Source organism: Neophocaena asiaeorientalis, unplaced genomic scaffold (assembly GCF_003031525.2).
Source record: "Neophocaena asiaeorientalis asiaeorientalis breed wild unplaced genomic scaffold, Neophocaena_asiaeorientalis_V1.1 scaffold138, whole genome shotgun sequence".
NCBI lineage: Eukaryota > Metazoa > Chordata > Mammalia > Artiodactyla > Phocoenidae > Neophocaena > Neophocaena asiaeorientalis.
Genome location: NW_020172632.1, coordinates 7,038,168 through 7,062,925, shown reverse-complemented (window position 1 = coordinate 7,062,925; position 24,758 = coordinate 7,038,168). Strand labels below are relative to the sequence as shown.

Here is a 24,758-nt window from a genome sequence, read left to right as displayed (position 1 = left end):
CACACACACACACACACACACACACACACACACACACACACACACTTGCGGAGACCCCGGGCCCGCTCACCTCCTCCCACTGGTCCTCGTGGAACCCGCCGCGATAAGGCTGGCTCTGGAACTTTTCCAGGAACGAGTCCATGGCGTCATCAGAGCCCGCGTCCTGCTCCTGCCGCTCCATGTCAGCTCCCTAGCTCTCCTGCCATGGTCCAGATGCTGAGAATCACCCGACAACTTCCGGCGGCGTGGGTGCCCTTCCTTCAATCTTCCGGGCTGCGCCGGCCCTTGTGCCTCTGGTTCCGCCTTTCTGGGGGCGTGGCCGACCCGACTCCACCCCTACCCCGGGAAGCACCGGCCCCGCCGCCCCCTCCCGAGTACTTTTGGGGTCGTGGGTTCAGTCAACCCATAGTTCCTAAGCTCCTTCCGTGTTCCAGGCCTGTTCTAATCGCTGGGTATACAGCGCTAGGCAAAGCAGGTAAAATCCCTGCCCTCTAGGAGTTGATTAGGTAGAGGAGAGAGACAGACAAACAAGTAAGATGTGAGAGCTTGTCAGGTGGTAGCAAGGACTATGGAAGAAAAGTTTTAAACAGGGTGGGCAGGCATTCAAGCAAAGGAAGAGGCTGGGAGTTGTCTGCGCAAGAGGATTACCCATGGAGGGAACAGGGAGGGCCGGGCTCGGGCGGTGCAGCAAGGAGTGTGAGTAGAAGGTAGGTGGGAGGGATAATGGGCTGTGAGTCTGAGCGTTTGGGTTTTCCTCAGCGTGCAGTGGGACCTTCTGGAGAGTTCTGAGGAAAGGAGTGATGTACTCACACTCTGTTTCTGAGGTTAACCATCTCTACCCTCAGTCCCCACAGCTCAGATGGGAACAAGGCCTCCGGGCCAGGTAAGCCTTCCTGCAACCCCGGGGTTACCCAGCAACTGGCTGCTGGGCCCTGCATCGGGTGCTACAGTCTTGGCAGCTCACAGCCTAGTCTAGAAGGAAAGACAGGCAGGTGGCAGACCAATCTAAACCCCAGCTGGTCACAAGCCTGTGCAGTGGAAGCGCAGAGGAGTGGGTGTTCCCTCAGGGGTTCAGGGAGGTTTCACAGAGGAGGTGACACAGACCTGGGAGCAGAGATGAGGACTATCTCTGCAGATGGATGGGGGCTGAAGGGAAGTTGGGCATTTTAGGCAGTGGGAGCCCATGTGCAGAGACACGCGTGTGGGCAACAGCCTGCATGCTGGCTACCGCAAGAGTTAAGAGGAAGGCCAGCAAGGTGGGTGGGGGCCAGAGGGCCTGACTGCCCTGTAGCCCTTTATCCTGCAGAGGACAGTGAGCCACTGACAGACCTATGGGCAAATTTGTCTTAGGAAGGCCTGGGTTGCCAGGTGAAGGATTGATGGGGGAGTCTGGATTAAGAGATTGACAAGGAGAATGCTGGTGAGAGGCCAAGGGAGAAAAGAGATCTGAAGCCCAGAAGCAGAGCTGGCAGGCTTGCTCATTATTTGACACGAGGATGAGACAGACAGCAGGGCTAAGGATGACACGTGGAGCTTTCCAGGGCCAGGACTGTGTGTCTTTTCCTTTCTATCTCACCCACACCCAGCAGAACACCTGGTCCAAATGCTCCCTTTCCTCTAAATCCAAACCTCCTTTTCCACACTTCCTCCTCTAGCCCGCTCCCTAAGGATTCCCTTTTATTCTCTTTATTTATTTTCCCTTCCTGAATACAGAGCCTACAAAGTCTTTTTCTTCCTTTTTTAAATGTGATTCCTATAAAATCCTGTAAGATTTTAGGTGATGGTAGGGAAGGTTCAGAGAAGGGATGTGCTCTTTGACCCTTCCAACTCGAGACTACTTGGGGGCCTTGGCCAATAATTGAGCCTATCAGACTCCTTTGTGCTTCAAGACCACCCAGACCCAGAATAGGTGGCTGTTATTTATCAAGGCCACCAAGACCAGGATGCGGGCCAATGAAAACGGCAGTGTCTCTAGGTGGAAAGGGCTCAAGCATGGGAGTTGGGAGGCCTTTGGGATCCACACTTCTATTGCTTCCTGGCATGACGTTGGACAACACCCACCGTCTTTGAGCCCTGTCCTCATTTGGAGAATGTGGGCAATGAAGCCAACCTGCCTTCCCCTTAATTCCATATGGCTACTGTGAGATTCAAATGAGGCAATGCTCGTGAACATTCTTGGCAATGGACAAGGTTATGCAAAATGACCACCCCATTTCCTACTCTCTCAGGCCCAGAATCCTGATGGCCTTGGCCTACATTTATCGGAAGATGACTGTGTGGTCAACTTCGTGGGTTCCTCATCCCCAGCAGGAGCTTAAATGTAGGTGCCCCTCAGGCTTACGTCTCTTCCTGCTCTGCACACTCACCCAGGGAATCTCAGCTCACACCTGTGCACAGATGAATCCCAAATCTGTTTCCATCTCAGATCCCTCCCGCATGCAGCCAGCACCTGGGGGCGGTCTCCACTAGCATGGCAGACAAGCCCCTCAAGTTCACCATGTCCAGACTGAACTCACCCCTCCCCCAACCTGCTCCTGGTCCTGAGGGACACTCAGTGGGGGACACCATTGGCCTAGTCATCCACCCAGAAACCTGGGCACCATCCTGACGTCTTGCTCTCCCTCCTGTCATCCACCAGATTCTGAAAATTCTCCTTCCTCAATCTCCCACAGGTCCAGTCACCCTCTCCATCCTGCACTGCAGCCCAGGCCCCTGCCAGGCCCCGAAAGCCTCTAGCCGTGTCTCCCTGTCTGTGCTCTTGTCCACTCCCCTGACCCAGCACTTTCCCTCCATTCCTGCATGAGCTTTCTTCCTCTCTGTTTTCTGATTTATTCCCTTTTATGCTCCAGAGCCCTCCTCCTTTCCCACTCCTATCACTCTAATGTGTTTTAATGGACATTTTCAGTTTGCAAGATGCAACCTTGCAAGATGCAACTTCTTTTGTGCATATGTTTTATATAGTTTTTTCCCTCGGCACTAGGTTTTAGGTCCCATCCATGGTGCTACATGTACCCCTACTGCCCCTAACTGCTGCGTGGGACTCCAGAGTGCCCATTCACTTCCCGAAGATGGGTCCTCAGGCTGCCTCCTCTGCCTTGAACCACAGATAACACTAAGACTTCCTCATACGTCTCCCCTTATGGACCTATGGGAATATTTCCCTGACACGTGTGCCCACGAGTGGAATTGCTGAGTTACGGGCATGCATAAACCTAATATGACTGAAGAGTGGCAGATTCCTGTCCAGAATGGTTACCATCTGCCCTCCTATCAGCAGTGCCTGTATGCACACGAGGAGGGAGCTTTCTAAAGCAGACACCTGCCCACATCTCCCCACTGCTTGCCTCTCCCCTTCCCACCATGCCTTCCCAGACTCTGAAGTCTTCCTCCTTAACACAGCCTCCAAGGCCATACTGACCCAGCTCTTGTCCTCCTCTTCCTTCCCGCTCTGGGCTCCAGGGCACCTGTGTATCTGTAGTTGGTTGGTTCTTAGTCCCATGTGCCCTGCTCTTCTCCATACACGCCTGTCGTATGGTCATCTTTCCGACCCCCCTGGAGGGGACGTCTCTTCTCTGGGAAGCCTTCCCTGACACTCTGACCCCCAGCTGGCTGATGTACGTCCTCTGGACTTCACAGCCCCTATGCTGCCGCTCAGCACAGCATTGACCTGCTGGGCTGTTCGTGTCTTTATATGTCTCTGATACTTCCACTAGGCCAAAGTTTCTCAACCTGAGCACTTCTGACAATTTGAGATGGACGAGTCTTTGCTGTAGGGCTGCCCTGTTCACTGTAGGATGGTTCGCAGCATCCCTGGCCTCTACCCGCTAATGACAATAATATTCCCACCCCAAGTTGTAACAACCAAAAATGTCTTCAGACCTGGCCAAAATCACCCCCAGTTGAGAACCACTGCATCAGACTATGAACTGCCCAGGGCCTGGGGCTGGGACTCATTCACATCTGTATCTCTGGCACCCAGAGCAGGCCTGGCCCAGGTTAGGTGCTCAGTAAATATTGCCCGAATTGCAATATTTACTGAGTGGTGGCTAATTGCTGGGCAAAGACTTTGCTGGGCAAAGACTGGAGGGTGAGACTCAGAGATCAGGATTCTGGGATATGCATGATATCATGGGGTGGAGGGGGTTCTCTTTTCCTCCTCCAAAGGCTACCCAAATCATCATCTCCTTTTGTTCTTATTCTCTCCCTGCGAGGGAGGGGAACCTGAGACATCTAGCAGACTTACTGTGTGGCCTTGAGCAAGCCATACCACCTCTCTGAGCCTCAGCCTCCCCACTTATAATATGTGGACAGGACAGACTATGTCCATCTGTAAATGTTGACTGACTCAATGATTAAGGCCATGCTCATCTCATAGGAAACATTCCGTGAGGAGAGGCAAAACACGTGGCATTTATAGTGAGCATGGCTGGGGCCATGGCCACCTCCGAGGAGGGCTGGGGGCTCAGGGACATCACTGCTTCAAGGACATCTTCAAGGAACCCAGCACCTGCGTGATCCAGGAGCGCCGCTGGTGGGAAGTGGGCAGGTTCTCACAGCTAGGGCTCCAGCGGTGCATGGTAGCCAGGTCACACGCCCGAGAGTCCCCATGTAGCAGTGGCCAAGAGTCCCGCCAGCAGCTGGCCAGGATGCTGTCCTGGGCCTGAGCCGCGTAGATGCACACTGATGCTTCTGGGTCGTGTCTCAAGTTTTCCAGAGCTGAGTTATGGGGAGGAGAGAAGTCGCTTGTTAAGACCAGGTCCATCCATGAGACTCACACCTCAGCCTTCTCCCTTCATGCCTTGGCTTTAGCACTCTGCTCAGCATACCCTCATCTCCCAGCTCTGCAAATTGTTCATGCCTTTTGAAGCCTGAATCAAAACGTGCGTTCTCCGGGAAGCCTTCTTGGACGACCCCAGCCTACCTTCATGCTCCCATCAGCTTCCCCAGTTACAAAATTTACGTGCTCCCTTAAGAGTCTGAACTACATGCTCCACACTAAATGGTTTTTGGTCTTATTTTCTGAGCCTCGTTTCCTGGACCATAGGCTCCCCTAGGGTGGGGTTGTGTGTCTGTGTCTTGGTGACTCCACAGTACTTAACATGTACTTGCCTGGGTCAATACCAGCACAGTTGGACTGAGCTAAAACCCCTGGCCTTGGGACACAACCCTTCCCTTTCCCATTACCCACTGTGAGCCTACTCGTTCCCTCACTGGCCCCTGAAATCTCACCAACGCAGGGCAGGACTTACCGGCTTTAACTTCATTCAGATGATCTTCCGTCATGATGCTTTCCATGCAGGGGACCAGGGACCCTTGAGCATAATCTGAGAGGTGAGTGCCTCCACCTCCTGACTCCGACCCCCACCTTTGGACCAGACCCCCTCAGAAAAGCTCTCCCTACCCTCTTCCAGCCCCACAAGTAAGGACACAAAAAGAGAACTTTGTCTTGACCTGGGACAGATTCCCTACGACACAGGTTCCTAGGAGAGGTGGCAGGTCCAGCAGGCAGGGGTGGCACCAGGACAGGAGCAGGAGCTGGGCGGCAGCTGACTCTGAGAGGTGGCCCTAGGTGGTCTCTTCCCCAGGCTGGTCCTTAGTGTCCCTCCTCCAGGGAGTTTGAGCCACAGTAACAGGAAGAGTACCAAGTGCCTCGCATACCTTCCGGGCAGGTGGTTGGTGGGGCCCCGGGAGGGGCTGAGACTCAGCTCCTCGGCCACACTGCTCAGCCCTACCCTGCTCCCAGCCTGCATGCCGAGCTCCTAAAGTACCTGTGGATCCGTGAATGAGCCGGACCTCTCAAGAGGCCCTTCCCACATTTCTGTGCCTGGCTAATTCCTATTTGTCCTTGAATATTCAGTTTAACACAGTCGCTCCTCCAGGAAATTTTTCCTGACCCTGCCCCCAAGCTAGTTAAACGCCTCTCTGGGTTCCCAGACTCTCTGAGTTTCTCTCTACTTGTATATACTGTGTTGTATTTTACTTGTGATTTGTGAACATCTCCCACCAGACCAGGGGTTTCTTCAGCTTAGATCCACTGGGGACGGGGGAGTAGAAAGGATGGTCTCTGAGTGTATGCTTATATGCATTTTTCTAGGGAAAGTGCTCATAACTTTCTTCAGGGTCTCACAAAAGATCCATAACCCGCAAGAGGTTAGGAATCAAAACACCACGCTAGGAGCTGTTTGCGGGCAGATGCAGGTGCTACCCAGCTTTCTTTTCCCAGCACAGGCCCTGACACAGAGAAGACTCCCAGGGTGTTAAACACCAACATTTTTAGAAGTGATTAATTTGGAGTGAGATTTTAGAGAAGTCTTAAGAAATAATGTCACTCTGTGTGAGAAGATGTCCCTGAGCCGGTCCCCACAGCCTGAGGGATTGCCCGCCCTGCCCCCTGTCCTGGGCATCACTCATATGTCCCGGAGCTGATCACGTTAAGAGCCACCCCTACACCTCCCCACCCCCAAACATCAGCATCACCTCCTGAAAAGTTCTGTGTTTCTCTAGGCTAAGCGCAGTGCCTGAGACAGAGAAGAGGATCAATCAATGTTTGCGGCATAAGTCAATGAATGCATGCATGGACGACAGGATGGATGAAAAACTGCAAGTGAATTGGGCGAAGGTACTAAAAGAAACATCGCTTTACAAGGTGGAGGGCTGGGAACATTATCCTCTCCAAGCCTCTCTGCAGTAGGGTCTCCTGATCCTTGAAGGGTGTGTGGATATTTCAGGGAGCGGAGGGGAGGGGGGTAGCTGAGAGAAGAAAGCATGCCATCAGAAGGGTCCTATGGGGGGACCCTGAGTGAGGGGAATCTATGGTTTTTCCCCCAGAAAGGCAGAGGTCGGGACTGTGGAAAGAAGGATGAAGGTGACTAACACTGAGGGAGCACCTTTATCTGCCAGTGTTCACACACGCAAAAAATATTCTCATCCGGTCCGTGAAGTAGGAGTTGATTCCCATCTTACCGATGATCTTACAGATCTTACAGAGGAGCCTCAGTGGGAGTAAATGACTCAGTTGGGGTCACACAGAAAGGGGATCATGGAGCTGAGATCCTAGCTCACTTTTCCACTGTGCAGCTTGGCGCCTCCTGCCGAGGTCAACAGCAAGCTCCTGCTGGGCCTGGACCCCACCGTACTCAGGGGGGATGCAGCACTTCTGCGTACAGATGCCAAGGTTGTGACCTTGGCTCACTTCCCAAGCAGTGATCTCAGAGGAGGGGACACCTTTCTAATTTATACCAAGGCCGTCTGCTGGCCAAGACTTGCACCCAAGGGGAGGCATCCACCCAGTGCCAGAAGGGCCGCAGCTTCCTTCCAAGGGGAGGAAGCAGTAGGACTAGTTCTGCTAGGGCAGGTTACCTATGAACATGACCGAGGACTTCCGGAGGGAGGCCCTGGAACTCTTGGTGTACTCCAGGCTCTGGCTGAGGAATGTGAAGGCACTGTCTCGATGGGTGTCCACCTGGGACAAAGAGAGACCTGAGAGTGCTGGGCCCTCAGAGGGACTACCCATCCACCCCTCCCAAAGCTAGGAACGGGGACCATGTCAGGCAGTCGGGTCCTGGCTCCTTGCCTCCTAAACATCTCTGCTACCCATTCTGGACTCTCCCAGAGGCCAGGCCTCATGTTCTCTTAGCTGATTGCAACAGTCATATCACTGGTCCTCCTGCCTTGGTTGTCTCTTCTTCCAATCCACCCACCTGCTACAGCCGGAAGGTAAGTTCTAAAATGCAAGTCCAGGGACTTCCCTGGTGGCACAGTGGTTAAGAATCTGCCTGCCAATGCAGGGGACATGGGTTCAAGCCCTGGTCTGGGAAGATCCCACATGCTGCAGAGCAACTAAGCCCATGCACCACAACTACTGAGCCTGTGCTCTAGAGCCCTCGAGCCACAACTACTGAGCCCACGTGCCACAACTACTAAAGCCCGTGTGCCTAGAGCCCATGCTCCGCAGCAAGAGAAGCCACCACAAAGAGAAGCCCGCACACCGCAATGAAGAGTAGCCCCCGCTCGCCGCAACTAGAGAAAGCCCGCACACAGCAATGAAGACCCAACACAGCCAAAAATAAATTAAAAATAAATAAATATATATATTTAAAAAAATAAAATAAATGCAAGTCCAGCCAGAGCTGAGAATGGACATGGCATGCGAGGGACATGACTAAGGAGACAGGTTTGACCAAGGTAAAGGATTCAAATTACAGAGCAGTGGGGAATAAACTAGAGATTTAGGAGGGTCTTAAAAGTCCTTAAAATCCAGATAGGAATAGGGCTTCCTTATGCATTAGAAAATACGAAGCCAGCACTCATTCTTAATAGGGCAATGACAAAACAATGTTTTGGGCAAAATAGTCTGACAGTGATGTTCAGGTTGGGTGTGATCAAGTAGAAACTAGGGGGCAGGCAATCTGCTAAGAGACTGTTGAGGGAGATGAAGAGAAATCTTATCTGATCACCCTCCTGTTGACAATCTGCATGTCAGGGAGTAAACTCCTGGGCCTGGTGGGCAAATCAGTGTCGACTTCCATCACCACCTCCATGCACACCATGCTCCGGTCCCAGTCATGGCCCAGCTCTCCCCAGATCTGTACCTGGTACAAGCCATTGCTCCTGACTGGAGTGCCTTTCCCTCTTTCCTTCCTGATGAGTTCCCTCTCATTCTTTGGTGCTCAGCTCAGAAACCAGCTCCTCCCCAAAGCTTTCCACAAGCCTCAGGCAAAGCTGATCCCACCACTCTTGACATTTCCATAGCATGTTGCACAGCCTTTGTCATGGCATCTATGACATTGGCCTATAATTATTTATACCTATCTCCCCCACTGAATCTGGTGTTCCCCCAAAAGAAGGGGCCAGCTCACTCAGCTCAGAGTCCTCAGTACCCTGGACAGAGCTTGGCATGGCACAGGTGCCCAGAAAGTGTTGGATGAATGAATGACTAGGTTACGGACCCCTTCTTAAAGCTAAGGCTAGAGGTTGACCTTCATATGAGCAGAGCTGCTGATGCCTGGAGAGCAAAGAAGAGACTGAGAATCCGGAAGGGTTTAATGCAGAGGTCACAAGCTGGCAGCCCACAGGCCACAAGTGCCTGGCAGGGCAGCGGCCAGCACAGTGTTTTAAATAAGCTAAATTGATTGTTAATTAATATCTTATAAAAATCTAGATTTTCTTGTGAAACTGAAGGCCCTGGTGAGAGTGGGCTGCATGGTGAGCTGGAGCTCTCCACTTGTGCTTTCAACAGAGCCTGGGGGGACTTCCCTGGTGGTCCAGTGGGTAAGACTCTGCACTCCCAATGCAGGGGGCCCTGGTTCGATCCCTGGTTGGGGAACTAGATTCCGCATGCATGCCACAACTAAGAGTTTGCATGCCGCAACTAAGAAGCCCGCATGCCGCAACTAAAAGATCCTGCATACCACAACGAAGATTTCGCATGCTGCAACTAACACTTTGCGTGCCGTAACTAAGACCTGGCACAGTCTAAATAAATAAATATTTTTTTAAAAAAGGAAAAAAAATAAAACCAATGCTTAAAAAAAAACCAAAAAACAGAGCCTGGGCGCTCCAGGTTGTCACAGCCCTACCACCTCCACATCACTTATAATCATAATCTGCGCAGTCACAGATCATGGTAAGTATTTGAATTAGCGACCCTGGTCAAACACTTCCTCCAGGCCTTTTTCCCGCTGTAAAATGAGGTAAAATATTAGGCACTGGATTGCAGAGGTTTTGAGCATTGTTGATAACGGTTATGGTTGCAAAGTAACAATCTGTTACTTTGTATATTTTTGTTAGGTTGGTGGGAGAATGGGGATGCTGTAGGCCCCAGCCAGATCTCCCTTAGGGTGTAAAGGATTTATTCCCCCAGGTACAGATTGCTTTGGCAGAAGAGAACTGCTGGCCCAAAGTCATGTCTCTTCCCAGGCGGGCTGGCATCCAATGACAAGGCAATCCACAACCTCAAGACCTTCTTCAAGGGACAGAACCGGAAACTGACAGACGGCTCAGTCTATGTGGAAACCTGACCCCTAGTTCCAGTGTGAGGAATCTCAGCATAGTGTTGGCTGAGACTTCCCCTGAAACTACACTGCAGCTTGACTCTTCCCTCTGCCACTCCTGCTCTCTGCCCTTCCTTCCACAGGGACTGATCCCAAGGGCGCTCCCTAATAAACCTCCTGCATGCCAATCTCTGCCTCAGAGTCTGCATCCTGGGGGACGCGGCCCATAACAACAGGGAAGGTAGATGGGACTAGATGGCAAAGCTTCCCAAATTGTATGTGGAGGAACCAGGCTGCATCCTGCAGTGCAGGAGTTCACTGTATATATGGCTCTCTCCTACTGCAGGATGTTCTCAGGTGTTATCTCGAAAGGCAGTTCTGTGGTTAAATAACTTTGGGAAACCATGAATTAACCATGAAACATTTCCTCAGCACAGAACATCTCAGAGCTTTAATGTACCGATGGCACTGCAAATCCCCAAGAGGAAGATGACGATGCAGTATTTCCCAAACTTATTTGTCTTGGAACTTCTTTTCTCCCCTGTGGGGCATATCTTGTAGGACTGGTGTTGCAAAGAATACACACTAGGAATTACTGTTGTAGAAAAGGGAGCTAATGGAGCCCTTCAAGCAGGGATATAATATAGACAGACTGTGTTTTAACCACACCATTTTGGTGGCCTGAATGGGGAGTGGACTGGAGGGAATGAGATTCAAGGCTTGGGGACCCACTGGATGGCTGGACCAATGGCCCCGCTGAGAGACATCCATGACCTGAGCTAAGGGTAATGATAGTGGGGAGGGGGAGGGAAAGACAGACTCAGAGGTATTAAGGATATTTAAGATTGATCAAAGGTGAAGGTGAGGGAGAGGAATAAGCCTCAGTTAGTTTTAGGTTTCAGCTTTTGGGGATCTAGAGGAACAGAGCAGAACTGACATGGGATAGGCATAAGTTCAGAAGAGATGCTGAGCTTAAGGTGTGTGTGGTTCATTGGGGGAGATGTCGGTAAGCCATGGAGAGGGAACACCAGAAGTGGAGAGAGGAGTGAGAGACAAAGATGAACTTCCAGGAGCCAACGACTTGTAGGTGGTCATGGAATTGTCAGTAAGGATGCTCAGGTAAAAAGAAAAAAGAGGCAAGGAAAGAACCTGCCACCTCCAACACACTCATAGGGACCCACTGTAGTCTTGGAAGCACTCACAAGGTACTTGCAAATTTTGGCCACCATCTGCTGCTGGTTGTCCCAGGGCTTCCGACTGTAAGCTATTTTTGGCAATTCCCAAGCCATGAAGCAAGAACAGTGGAACAGGGTCTTCACACATTTCTGGGGGCCAACAGGAAGAGAACACCAGAGCTGTGGAATTCCAGGACAGCCGGAACGTGTTCCCCCCAAAAAACTGTATGAAACTGGATTTTGGAAAAGCAATTCCTATTTGAAACATGCAAGTAAAGTTGGCTGTTTTGAAGAGAAATACTGACATGGGTACCTTTGGTAAACAGATTCGGCCAGACATAAATAAACTGTCCGGTGATGGACCACCTGTGATTCTAGGTTGGGTTCAGGGCCATGCACACTCACCTGGCTCACCCTGGCATTGCTCTCTTGCATGGTCAGCAGCAGGGGCACCAAGGTGCTGATCATCTGCTCCTCCATGGCTGGGGTGCGGGGCGACCGCAGCTTCTGGACCACCTTGCCGTACAGGTTGATGCAGGAGGAGCGCACATCCTCTCGTGACTGGGGCAGATCCAGAGGCTCAGGCATGCTCCGTCTTCCAGGAGGCTGCCTGGGCCTCTGTGCCCCACATGGAGGCACATGGCCTTCCTTCCACTCATTCTGAGGGCCACTCCAGGCGCAAGTCACACAGAGACGGAAAACAGTGAAGGCCACCTGGTGGGCTGATCTGGGGCTGGCGTCTCCCTCAGCAAAGCCTAGGTCTGGAGCTCTGCCCACTCTTCCCAGCCAGGGCCCCCACTAGCCTAAAATGTGCCTTCGTGCCAAGTGGGAAAACGCCCCCCTCTGCTGCGACCAATCATAAAACACTGACCCCTCTAGGTGGACCAATCACACTGAGGCAAGTCTCTGGGGAAACTTGATGACGCAAAAAGACCTCCCTCTGTGAGAACTAATTAGAAAAGGAACGTTCTCTGTGCAAACCAGTTACAAAGAGACCAGGACCAGTCGGGACTAGTGCCCCTTCCCCTGGGCTGACTCGGCCTTGCACAGGTCCCAACAGGCTGTGGGAGCTACTGCAACTCCCAGAGCAGTAAAGAACTGCCCTCCGGGTGCCACCCCACCCCATCCTCCCACCCCCATGGGATTCCTTACGTCACTGAAGTGTGGCAGCAGGATCTGCAGCATCTCCACATAGACCGAGCTGTCCATCAGCTTCCGGTCCTGCCCCTTGAATATGATCTTGATGTTGTGGACCGCCTCCACCGCCAGCAGCCCATCCACACTCTTCAGACCCTTCACCATGGAGGGCAGGAGGGCCTGCACCTTGGTGGTCTGTGGAGAAGGAGCATTTGGGATGGAGGCTCCTATCTGTGCTAACAGGTGGGAGACCCAGCCTCTGATTCACTGAGATGAACTTGGTCAAGCAAGTCCCACCTCCAGGCCTTTGCTTACATTGTCCCACCTGCCTGGCATGCCCTCACTCAAGCTCCTGCTGTCCCCAAAGCCTTCTTTGGCCTCACTGACTCCTTCCTCGCCTGGATACCTGAGGCCCTTTGTTGTCTCCCCGCTTCTTGGCACTATATAGATGATACCATGCATTGTTAGCTAGCTTTCTGAGTCTATATCCTGTCCCTTTGTCCCTCTAAATCCTAAGATGCAAGAACAGTGCCTGGTAGAGAAAAACACAGCACTTTTAATAACACTAATGGGGCTTCCCTGGTGGCGCAGTGGTTGACAGTCCGCCTGCCGATGCAGGGGACACGGGTTCGTGCCCCGGTCCGGGAAGATCCCACATGCCACGGAGTGGCTGGGCCCGTGAGCCATGGCCACTGAGCCTGCGCGTCCGGAGCCTTTGCTCCACAACAGGAGAGGCTACAACGGTGAGAAGCCCGTGTACCACAAAAAAAAAAAAAAAAAAAAAAAAAAAAAGAATAAAGTATATAGGGAATTATTAAGTGATACCCATTTTACAGATGGGATAACTGAGGCAGAGACAGAAATGAGCTCTGATTCCAGCCACCGGTATTGGAGAGTCAAGGATGGCCAAGCTCCATCCTTCCTCCTGTCAGGGGTCTAGCTGGGTGGGCTCTCCCCTACCCTCCATTTACCTTTTCAGTCCTTCGGGCCAGGATGACCAGGCCTCGGATGGACAGCACCTTCATGATGGGGTCCTGGTGGCTCAGGCCTTCTGCCATCCGCCCCAGAGAGTATTCCTCAGGGATCCGTCGCACCTCCTCCATCTGGAGGAGCTGAGGAAGTAAGGGTAATTACTCCCTGGCTCAAGGGGTACCTCAGGCCCTGTTTGCCTCTGGGGCCTCATTCACACCTGCCTACCCTCTAGCCCACATTCTTACCACCAGCCAGCTTCTAACCAAGCTGCCCATCATTCACGGAATGACTCAGGCTGTTTTGTCCCCTCTGTGCGGGCAGAATTCCCTTCTGCCGGGGCTCTCACCTCCACTCTAGCCCCAGCTCACCACGCACAGCTCCATCCAAAACTCAGCCCCCCCTGAAGGCATGTTTGACAGTGTCCCCAGGCCTCGTCTAGGCTGACTGCCCCCTTCTCTGGGGCCCTGGGAGCCCTGAACATGGAAACCTTAGTGCCCCCATGTGCTTATGCATCTGCCTCCCGTATCCTATCCCACTGGCAGCTTCCTTAAGGACACAAACTGAGCCTTTCTCCTTGGGCGCCTGTTACCTGATACAAGCTCTGGGGTGAAGTGTGTACTCAGGTAACACTTGTTGCCTGAGTTCACATCCAACAAGAAATGGTTCCTTTCCTCCTTAGAATTGCCCTCCAGGACTTCCCTGGTGGTCCAGTGGTAAAGAATCCGCCTTACAATGCAGGGGACGTGGGTTCGATCCCTGGTCAGGGAACTAAGATCCCACATGCCACGGGGCAACTAAGCCCGTGCGCCACAAATACTGAGCTTGCACACCTCAACTAGAGAGCCCGTGTGCCACAAACTACAGAGCCCACGTGCCCTGGAGCCTGCGCACCACAAAAGAACGGCCCTCCTCCAGTGCCCCCAATTGCGGGATTAGCACAACCAGCTCCCCATTGTCCCAGCCCCAAACCAGGCATCACTCTCATCTCCTTCCTCTCCCTTGCCCCCCACCTCCAGCACCCAACCCGTCTTCAGTTCCTGCCTAGTCATCCTCATAAGCACTTCTCCCATCTGTTCCCTTGTCCTCCATCCACTGTGACTATTGAGACCCTGCGTCTTTGAAGAGAAGAGAGAGCTGGAGAGAGCGGGCAGGACAGTTGATGGGGTGGGGAGTGGGGGAGGCAGGAAAAGTGGGGCTCCACCTACCACCCACCCTCCACCCATCATACAGCACTGCTGCTCTGCACCAGTGTGCTGGCACTGTTCTAAGTGCTTTATGTGAACTCACCTAATCCCCATCAAAACCCTATGAGAAAAAAAAAAAAAAAAACCCTATGAGAGGTCAGAATGGGCATCATCAGAAAATCTGCAAACAATAAATGCTGGAGAGGGTGTGGAGGAAAGGGAACCCTCTTGCACTGTTGGTGGGAATGTAAATTGATAAAAAAAAAAAAAAAAAAAAAAAAAAAAAAAGGATAGTATTGGATTATAACCCAAAGAATCAAGTAAATATCCACGAGTCTTGTATTGCTATAAAAAAAATGACCAAATGAATACGTGAAAGTAGAAGGAACAACTCGTACAGAAGAATTCCAACTAATAATTGTAGGCTGAATGAAGGAAGTAGAAAAATCACCATTAGAAAACCACAGGAATAATGGCTCAAGGCAGGATCCATTGATGAATGCTAAAATTAGGGGGTAAAAGTTTAAGTTGCCTAGTTTCAAATATATTTCACATATATTTCTTACTTACAAAAGGATAGTGTTACCCTCACAGTCCCAACCGCCTTCACCAACTGATGAAAGTTAACATCATCAATAATAAGAAGTTAAAATAGAGGTCATGGGGCCCCTGACATGATGCCCTGAGAGGTCACATCACCTATACACGTTCTTCTCCTAAATGCGTAGCCTCAGTCTAATCATGGGAACACATGAGACAAAGCCAAATGGAAGGACGTTCTACAAAATACCTAGAGTTAGTCTTTCAGTGTGCCAAGGCCATGACAGACAAGATTAGAGGAGATGAAGGAGGTCCCATTAAGTCAACTAGTGTGCAAGGTGGGATCTGGAATGGATCCTGGAACAGAGAAAGGACATCAGTGGAAAACTGTGAAATCTGAGCAGTCTGTAGTTTATAGTATTGTACCCACGTCTTAGTTTTGATTATTGTACTATTTTTATGTAAGTTGTTATCGTCGGGGGTAGCTGGCTGTGGGATATATAGGAACTTTCTCATTATTTTTACAGCTCCTCTGTTACATCTAAAATTATTTCAAAATAAGAGTGAAACAATAAAAGATTTGCTTAAAAATAAATAAAAGATTTGCTTAAAAATAAAACACCTATGAGATGGGCAATTCATTATCCCTGTATTATAAGAAAGCAAGGCACAGACAGGTTCAGCAACTTGCCGAAGGTCACAGCTCCCTTGAGGACTTCACCCGCCATTGGAAGAAGCAAGCACACACACAGTCACAGCATGGGGGGCTGGGGGAGCCGGGGAGGGACATCTGAGCGCCATCAAAGCACCACTGTGAACATGGTGGGCCTGGCTCTGGCCAGGAGTGGGCCACCTCTTCTGGGGACCAGGAGAAGGACTGAAGCTGGGTGAGGACCCCTGCCACAGGGAGGGAGGGCTACTGCTCAGGGCTCCAGGGGAGCCCTGACCTTGGGAAAGGTTAAGCCTACTGTCCCTGACCTTGTGGACACGGGAGGTCCAACCTCCACCCCCCTCCCCAAGAGCCCCTGTGGCAGCCACTAACAGACAGAGAGAGGACCGCCTCTCCCACGAGGCTGACCAGGATAGAGGAGCCAGGCGGGCAGACCTGGTCTGAATCTCTCTGGACAACTTGAGCTGTGTGACCTTGAAAACTGCCTCTTACCTCGCCGACACATGAGCTTCACAATTCCTGGTTTTCAGGGCTGCTGTGCTGATGAGTGGGGTAGCAGATAAAAGAGGTCAGCGTGGTGTTTGGCATGTGGCAGCCCCTCAAGAAATGGCACTTTCCCTTTCCTCACCAGGGTCATGGGGGAAATTAGAAGTAGACCCAGCAGAGCTAAGGCTGTAACCCCGACTCCTGGCTCCAAGACACATTCTTGTCCTCCTGGAGGTGACATATTCTGCTGGTGCCTGCAGAGCCAGGCAAAGTGTTCACTTGGGTGCTCACTCATCCATCCTATCCCCACTTCTTGGGGGCCCTCTTGGGGCTGGGTTTAGGGATGCAACATAAACACAATGTAGTCCCTACTCCCTAAACTCACAGTCCACTGGAGAGGCAGAAAGGTGCAAGAAGTGCCGGGATTGCCATGCTGCCTTGTGTCCACCTGGCAATCTTTACTCAAGGCCCAGCTCAAATGGCACCTCTTCCAGGAAGCCTTCCTTAACCTTCCACTGTCTGAGCAGACAGTGAGCCTCTGAGCCCCACTGTACAGACCCTGGTGATAGCCCAGACCCACTGTGTGGCAGCCAGCAGGTCACAAGAGGAAGATGGGATGGTGGTTAAGAGAATGGGTTTTCCAAATGTCCATCGACCAATGAATGGAGAAACAACATGTGGTATGTACATACAATGGAATATTATTCAGACTTAAAAAAGAATGAAATTCTGACCTGCTTTACAACATGGATGAGCCTTGAAGACATTATATTAAGTGAAATAAGCAAAACAGACAAATATTGATGAATCCACTTATATGAAACCTAGAATAGGCAAATTCATAGAGACAGAAAGTAGAATGGTGGTTACAGGGGCTGAGGAAACGAGGGAGGGAGAGTTAGTGCTTAATGGGTACAGAGTTTCAGTTCGGGAAGGAAAATGAAAATCTTCTGAAGATGGATGGTGGTGATGGTTGCACAAAAGTGTGAATGCACTTAATGCCACTGAGCTGTACACTTAAAAATGGTTAAAATGGTAACTTTCATGAAATATATATTTTTTTACCACATACACAAGCACACACACAAAATGAAAGAGAGAGTGTACTTTAGAGCCCAGGTGTCTGGCTTTGAATCTTGGATCAGCCACTTGACGAGCTGTGTGGCCTTGGGAAAGTTACTTAAATCTGTGCCTTGGTTTCCTCCTCTAAACTAGGGGATGGAATAGTATATGCATCATGGGATTATTGTGAGGATTAAATGGATCGATATGTGTAAAGCTCTTAGAATGTGCCTAGAAGGTAGTAAGTGCTCAATAAACGTTGGCTATTGTTATTGGCAAGTCTTCCCTTCTGGGGTCAACCCTACCAACCTTCTCCTGACTCATCTCTCCCCAGTACCCACTCTAGTACCCCCATACACTCACTCAGCTTAGTTGTCACTTCCTCCAGGAAGGCCTCCCTGATGTTCCCCCACCCAACACATCCAAGACTTTTGTTCTCCCACCACAGCCTGAATTGCCCCCATCAGCACAGTACTACAGCACAAGTCACTCTGTAGTACCCTGTGTTATAATTGGGGTGTACTCTGTCTCCACTCCCATACCAAGAACTCCTTGAGAGCAAGGCAGAGTCAAATTCATATTTGTGTCTCCAATCTGGTACCTGGCACACAGAGGTGCCCAGCAAATGTTGGTGGTTGCCTGGGGCAAGGGGGAGTCTGGGAAGAATGGAATGGGGTGGAGGGGGTAGAAAGAAGAGGAGAGATGGGAGGGAAAAGGGAGAGAGAGCTACAAAGCCTTTGTACTCAAAAGAAATCATGTTCAGGAAAGACTCTAAAGTGTTAAGTACTTATTGCACAGAAGAAATGACCAGCAATGGGAACTGAAGCCTATGCTTAGGGGAAGGCCCGGGGGGACCCCTGCCCCACGCCCAGTGCCCAGTCTCTACCTCCACGAAGAAGGCAGTGGCGGTGATCTTGTGCTTCTCGTCGCCTCGCTCCAGGAGCGGGATGAGCAGATAGAGGATGCGGCACAGCTCCTGGCAGGAGTACTGCACCATGGCCCTGGGGGTGGGGGAACAGTGCCCTTAGGCTCTCCAGCCCCAGGGGCATGTGCTGGGTGGGGGCCTAGTCCCAACACTCAAAACTCTGGGAAAGCCCAAGTCACCTGTGTTCCTGCATCCCCAGGGTTTCCCGCCTGGACAGGATCTCAGAGACCATTTGATCTAACTGCTTCATTTTACAGATGGGAAAACTGAAGCCCAGAGTGGGAAAGTGACTTGCCTGAGAGCACAGAGCAAATCAGTAAGAAAGACAGGCTTAAGACCCCTGAGTGCACAGGACCACTCCAGCAGGAAGAGACAGGAAGGAAAGGGTGTGAGGACCCACTCACTAGGCACCAGGCAGCAGCCAGACACTTTCAAGTAGTTATTGCATTTGATCCTCACCATTACCCTTTGAGGTAGGTTACTGTTGTTAACCCGCTTCATGGATGAGGAAACAGAGGCTTTGAGTGTGAAATGCCCAAGGTCATAGAGCTGGAAAATGGTAGAGCTGGAGCCCCAACCCAGGGGTCTCCAGTCCAGCTGCCTCGTTCATTCTACTAAGCCAGTGGTTTTCAAAGTGCAGCCCCTGGGCTGCCCTGGTGGCGCAGTGGTTGAGAGTCCACCTGCCAATGCAGGGGACGTGGGTTCGTGCCCCGGTCCGGGAAGATCCCACATGCTGTGGAGCGGCTGGGCCCGTGAGCCATGGCCGCTGAGCCTGCGCGTCTGGAGCCTCTGCTCTGCAACGGGAGAGGCTGCAACAGTGAGAGACCCACGTACCGCAAAAAAAAAAAAACAAAACAAACAAACAAAATAAACCCGCAAAGTGTGGCCCCTGGACTAGCAGTATCAGCATCACCTGGGCACTTGTTAGAAATGCACATCCTCAGGCTCCCATCCCAGGCTAACCGAATCAGAAACTTTAGAGGTGGGGCCCAGCAATCAGTGTTCTAACGAGTCCCATAGATGATTCTGATGTACCCTCAAGTCTGCACTATGCTTCATTAATCAATGAGCCCAGGAAAGTGTGTCGGCCTAGAGTAGAGTCTGGAGTAACACAGCCTGGGTTCAAATTCTGGCCCTACCACTAGCTGTGTGACTTTGGGCAAGTCACTTAACTTCTCTGGGTCTCAGCTTCCTCATGGGTAACACTGGGAAAATAATAGTGCTATTTCAACGGTCATGGTGAGGGTTAAATCGAAGTCCATGAATGTATGGCTGTTTGCATGGTGCCTAGAGCATAGTAAGTGCTCAATAAATGCGGTTGTATCCTGAGACCCCTGGGGAGAGCACCATCCTGGACACTCAGCGTGCAGCGCTAAGAAGCAGACTCTTCCTGCAGGAGCCACATTAGTGAAATCAAGGTGCTGCCCCACCCTTCTCTTGACCCCATGGGAGGCTGTGTGTGGTTGGGGGGAAAAGCCCTGATCTGGGTCAGCAGGTCAATTCCAAGCCTTGCCACTTCCTGGTTGTGTGACCTTTGGTATATAACTGTCCCTCTCTGAACCTTGGCACCCTCCCCTGCAAAATGTGCATTAATAATCCCTGCCACCACCACCCCCAAAAAAATCCCTGCCCCACCAGTCAGCATGACGATAATAAAAGCTAACCTGTGTTGGACTCTTACTATAGTCAGGGGCTGTTCAAAGTACTTTAATCCTCACCCTAAATCTTGGAGGTGGGCCCTGTTATTATTTCCATACTACTGATGGGAAAACTGAGACACAGAGAAGGAAACGAACTTGCCCTGGGTCACACAGCTGGGAAGTGGTAAGCTGGGATTCAGACGCAGGTAGACCTGCTCCAAGGCCACACTATAAACTGCTCGGCTAGACCATAATTTCTGTATTAGCGTGGGAACTAAATTCATAATGTGGTGAGAAATGTGCTTTATAAATAACCTAAGTGCTCTGCAATGCCAGGTACTGCTATAACGACAGTTTGTAGAGTGTGTGCTATCTTTCACATCTGAATTGTCTACCCACTGAAGTAGATGATACTCTGCCAGTCTCAGAGGAGAGACGATGGAGTGAGGGAAGGGTCTTGTCCAGAGAGAAATGCAAACCCAGGCCTTTCCAAAGACCCTGAGGTCTCTCCCCTTCCTCCAACCCCTACCCTGGGGGTCGCCGGCCTCACCTGGCCAGCAGGGACACTCCACGGTGGTGGTTCTCCGCCTGCCCCATGAGCTCCCAGCCGCCCTGGTCCTCCAGAAAGGTAGCCTCATATGAGCAGCCCATCTTCAGCAGAAGGATTTTCACCACTTTGACCACCCAGCTGCCAAAACAAGGGGGCTGAGACCTCATATCACCCTGCCCCCAACAGGCCAGACCTCCCTCCACCCAAGTCTCTCCCACCGTCAGTTCCATCTGCCAGACAAATTTCCCTCCACAGCCTCAGCACACGGTATCGTCCTGTGACGAGATCCTATCTTGTCCTTACAACACACCTGTCAGGGTAGGAACTGCTTACCTCATTTCATTGGCAAGGAACCAAGTTGCCAGGAGGTTAAATTGGTTTAACCCAAAGTGCAAAGCACTGTTACAGGCCAGGACTCAAACCCAAAGTGTCCTGACTTCAAGCCCAGCTACACAACTGCTTGCCCTCTATCCCTCAAAGCACACTTTTCTGAGCATAACACGCAATAGAAACCAAAAAGGAAAAGACTGAGGAACTGGACTGCATAAAAATTTTAAAGTTCTGAATAGCAAACGACCATCAAATTGTTGCAGGTTAAGTGATAAACTGGAATACAAATGACAAAGAGTTAATGTCCTTAATATATAAAGAGCTCTTACAAACCAATAAGAAAAATTCCCAACAGTTCTATATAAAATTAGGCAAAGAACAAGAACAGGTTGCTGACAGAAAAGGAAACAGAAATGGCATTTAAACCTCAACCACATTCATAATAAGAGAAATACAAACTAAAATTACAGCAAAATACCATTTTTTTCAACTTTCAGATTGGCAAAGATGAGAATGTGCTGGCAAGCCTGTGGAGAAATAAATAGTGTCATATACTACTGGCGGTGGTGTCCTCTGTGGGAGGCAATTTGGCAAACTGGGTGCTTTAGGAGGTCCTTCATTTTCCCTTCACTCACTGGTCAAGAACTTTTTCCACCACATATTCCTATTCCACCATAATATTTAAATACAGAAACCTTCTGATGCACCCATTCTACTTTCAGGAACTCATCCTACATATACAATCACATGTAAGTATTAAGACATAAACAGCCTCACTTACTGCAGCATTGTTTCTAATTGCAAAATGCTGTGAAGCACCTAAATCGAGAGGATCCTTGTTAAGTAAATGATGGTATATTGGAATCTACACAGAGGGATATTATGTGGCTGTTAAAAATAATGAGGCAGCTCTATATGTAATGATCTCAGAGATATGGTATACAATAAAAGCAAAAATATATAACTGTGTAAGGTCCACTACCATTGGTATAAAAGTAGAGAATGAAAACACGTGGGCTTAGCCCTACATCAACCCCCTCTGAAGGGCAAGAAAGAACCTGGGGTTCTTAGTCATCTTAGGGCAGATGACTGGGGTAAAGAGAGGAACAGAGACTCCCTTTTAATGCCTTTTGAGATTTTTACCTGTGTGCCTATATTACCTGTTCCAATTAGTAAATAAAAATCAAAATGGTTCGGCCTTGGGTACAAATCTAATACAAATAATGTCTCTAGGGAGGGAGGAGGAAAACCGAAATGGCGAGCTCCTTGGGGGAAGCTGATTCTTCCCTGCCATTCAGCACTAAGCAGAGGACATGCCCTGCAGGTGCTCACAAACAGTTGTTGAACACATGCTTGGCTCTCTCATAAAAATGTGCACCTGAGGACTTCCCTGGTGGTGCAGCGGTTAAGAATCCGCCTGCCAATGCAGGGGACATGGGATCAAGCCCTGATCCAGGAAGATCCCACATGCCACGGAGCAACTAAGCCCGGAGGCCACAACTACTGAGCCCGCGCTCTAGAGCCCGCAAGCCAGGACTACTGAAGCCCATACACCTACAGCCCGTGCACCACAAGAGAAAAGAGTAGCCCCCGGTCACCACAACTAGAGAAAGCCCGCACACAGCAACGAAGACCCATCGCAGCCAAAAATAAATAATAAATTAAAAAAGAAAAAAAAGTGCACGTCTGTTTTCTCTTCTAGTCCCAAAGCTAATTTCTACTGATCAATTGCCCTAAAGACTTTCGGAAAGGCCCTTGCTGGTGGCCCTCCCCCTACTGCCGGGGACAGTAGGAACATACCATACAGGCATGAAACCAGAGGGCTGTCCGTCTTTCTTGGCGTCCTTGCAGGAAACCACGTGGCCAGGCAGGTTGAGGCCGATGTGGTAATGGACTTGAATGAGCAGGGCCAGGAGCAGCTGGGGGTAGATGCGCCTCACGTGGCCCATGCAGCTGTTGACGGACAGGAGCTCACAGAGGCCGCTGGCTGCCTGGTGGGGCAGGGGGCGGGGTCTGTTAGATGTCCCAGCACTCCTGGCAGGGCTTAGACTGCTTCTCTAGGAGGCTGGCTCTGGATCTTTGCTCTTCTCTGGCCCAACTTGGGCAAGCCCAGATTCCCCCCCAACTACCACACCCCGACTCTTGGCTCTCTGGGTGAGCCCTGCCCCAGGAAAATCACAGTGACCCTTTGCCTTTGACACACCCCTGGAAGAATCATGGTGGGAGGATCTCTTCCCACATTTGTGAGGTAGAGTCTTCATCCCACTGTGCAGGGGAGGAGACAAGCTCAGAGGGGTGAAGAGACTTGCCCAAGGTCACCCAGCCTCCCGGGGGCAGAGCTGGGACTTGAAGCCAGGTTTTCAGATTATGCGCTGTAGTGAGCCCTGCCTCTTTCTGGTTCATAACACAGGCACACAGACGGTGAGGGGGACACCAGTTGCCTCTTGGTTGAGGGCCGTTAAACTAGGCTGCCCTCACTGCCTCCTCTGAATGACATGAGAATACACCAACACACAGTGTTCAGAGGAGGAGTGCATGAATGCCTAAACCAGGGAAGGAATGGGTGCTGGTGCCCTAGTCATGGAACTCAGTGCTGGGGGAGAGAGGCAGAGAGATCCAGTGGTAAGGCACGGGATTCCGGGGCAGGAGATCTGAGTCCTGGCACCACCACTCACTAGCTGTGTGACCTTACATGAGACGTGGAATGTCTCTGAGCATCAGTGTCTTCCTCCGTAAAGGGATAACACCACTCGCTCCTCTTTATTTGCTTCCCTCCACCAGCTTGTCTTGCTCTCTGCTGAATCCCCAGAACTTATGAGTATGCCTGGCACATAGTAGGTGCTCAAAACCTGTTAAATAAATTGATCAATCCAACAAAAAATTTTTGAGTCTATTGTGTGCCAGGTGTATGTTGGACTTGGAGGATATCAGGCTCAGGCACTGAATTCATGCATCTCACTGATTACCCAAATGACACCCCCCTACACACACACACACACACAGTATTGTTAAATCACAGCTGGGGTAAACTCTCCCAAGATAAAGTATGTGAAGCAAAGTATAATATGCACCAATTTGATCTGGTCAGAGAAATCAGGGAGGGCTTCCCTGAGGAGGTGATAAGAGCTAAGGGTTGAGCAGAAGTTAACTTGGTGGATAGCAGTCTAGGCAGAGGAAACAGCATGTGCAAAGGCCCTGTGACAGAAGATAGCAGTGTTTAAGAAGATCTGACAGGGAACTTCCCTGGTGGCACAGTGAATAAGACTCCACGCTCCCAATGCAGGGGGTCCAGCTTACATCTCTGGTCAGGGAACTAGATCCCACATGTATGCCACACTAAGATGCCCGCCTGCTGCAACTAAGACCCGGCGCAACCAAATAAATAAATATTTAAAAAAGAAGAAGAATGCGAAGATCTGACAAAGAACAACGAGGTTGGACCCATGCAAGCAAGAGGATCACGGTGAGGGGTGAGGGCACGAGGCCGATGAGGGGTGCAGGGCCTTGTAGCACACAGGTAGGAGCGCTGTGTTACTCTCAAGGGCTATGGGAAGCCATTGAGAGGGTTGAGAAGAGCAGATGTGCATTTCTCAAAGATTTTTTTAGCTGTAGTACAGATTGGAGGGGCTGGAGTGGAAGCAAGGAGATGAGTGGGGGTATTATCCAGCTGGCTAGGACCAGGGGGTTGGTGACAGAAGCAGAGAGAAATCTGTCTCTCCACTCAGCCCTGTTCCTGCAGTCAGAGCCCTTTCCCTCCGTGTTCCCAGGGCCGACCTCTGAGACTGGCAGCAGAAGCACTTAAACATTTTATGTTGCTAAATGAGTGAACGAGTTACCTCGTTTAATTTTCCCAACTGCCATACGAGGTGGATACTATTATTTCCATTTACAGAGGCAGAGAGTGAGCCTCAGGGAGGTGAAGTGACTTGCTCAGGTTACAAAACCTGAGCAAAGCCAGGCCTCAGACTAAGGTCTGCGAGTCCCAGGTCATTCTGTGTCCACTGTTCCAGGCTGCTGCCGTCACTGTAAGTAACAGTACTATTGTCGTCCAGTGGATCACAAACGAGAGCCCAGAGACAGACTTGCTCAAGGCCA

General features: G+C 50.8%; 2 protein-coding genes across 2 annotated transcripts in view; both read right to left on the bottom strand.

Moving 5' to 3' along the window:
• Window positions 1-220, bottom strand: part of TTC4 (tetratricopeptide repeat domain 4) — a 39,741-nt gene extending 39,521 nt beyond the window's left edge. Inside the window, exon 1 of the mRNA XM_024739347.1 lies at window positions 71-220. Coding sequence (XP_024595115.1) covers window positions 71-181 — 111 coding nt within the window. The 5' untranslated portion in view covers window positions 182-220. The remainder of the gene's footprint in view (window positions 1-70) is intronic.
• A 4,251-nt stretch (window positions 221-4,471) lies between these two features.
• The window catches only part of MROH7 (maestro heat like repeat family member 7), a 42,922-nt gene continuing 22,635 nt past the window's right edge, over window positions 4,472-24,758 (bottom strand). Inside the window, exons 13-22 of the mRNA XM_024739315.1 lie at window positions 22,464-22,654; window positions 20,334-20,471; window positions 18,105-18,219; window positions 13,276-13,416; window positions 12,320-12,499; window positions 11,573-11,728; window positions 11,195-11,317; window positions 7,360-7,462; window positions 5,250-5,312; window positions 4,472-4,716 (exon numbers count right to left, since the gene is read on the bottom strand). Of these exons, the coding sequence (XP_024595083.1) occupies window positions 4,472-4,716; window positions 5,250-5,312; window positions 7,360-7,462; window positions 11,195-11,317; window positions 11,573-11,728; window positions 12,320-12,499; window positions 13,276-13,416; window positions 18,105-18,219; window positions 20,334-20,471; window positions 22,464-22,654 (1,455 nt within the window). The remainder of the gene's footprint in view (window positions 4,717-5,249; window positions 5,313-7,359; window positions 7,463-11,194; window positions 11,318-11,572; window positions 11,729-12,319; window positions 12,500-13,275; window positions 13,417-18,104; window positions 18,220-20,333; window positions 20,472-22,463; window positions 22,655-24,758) is intronic.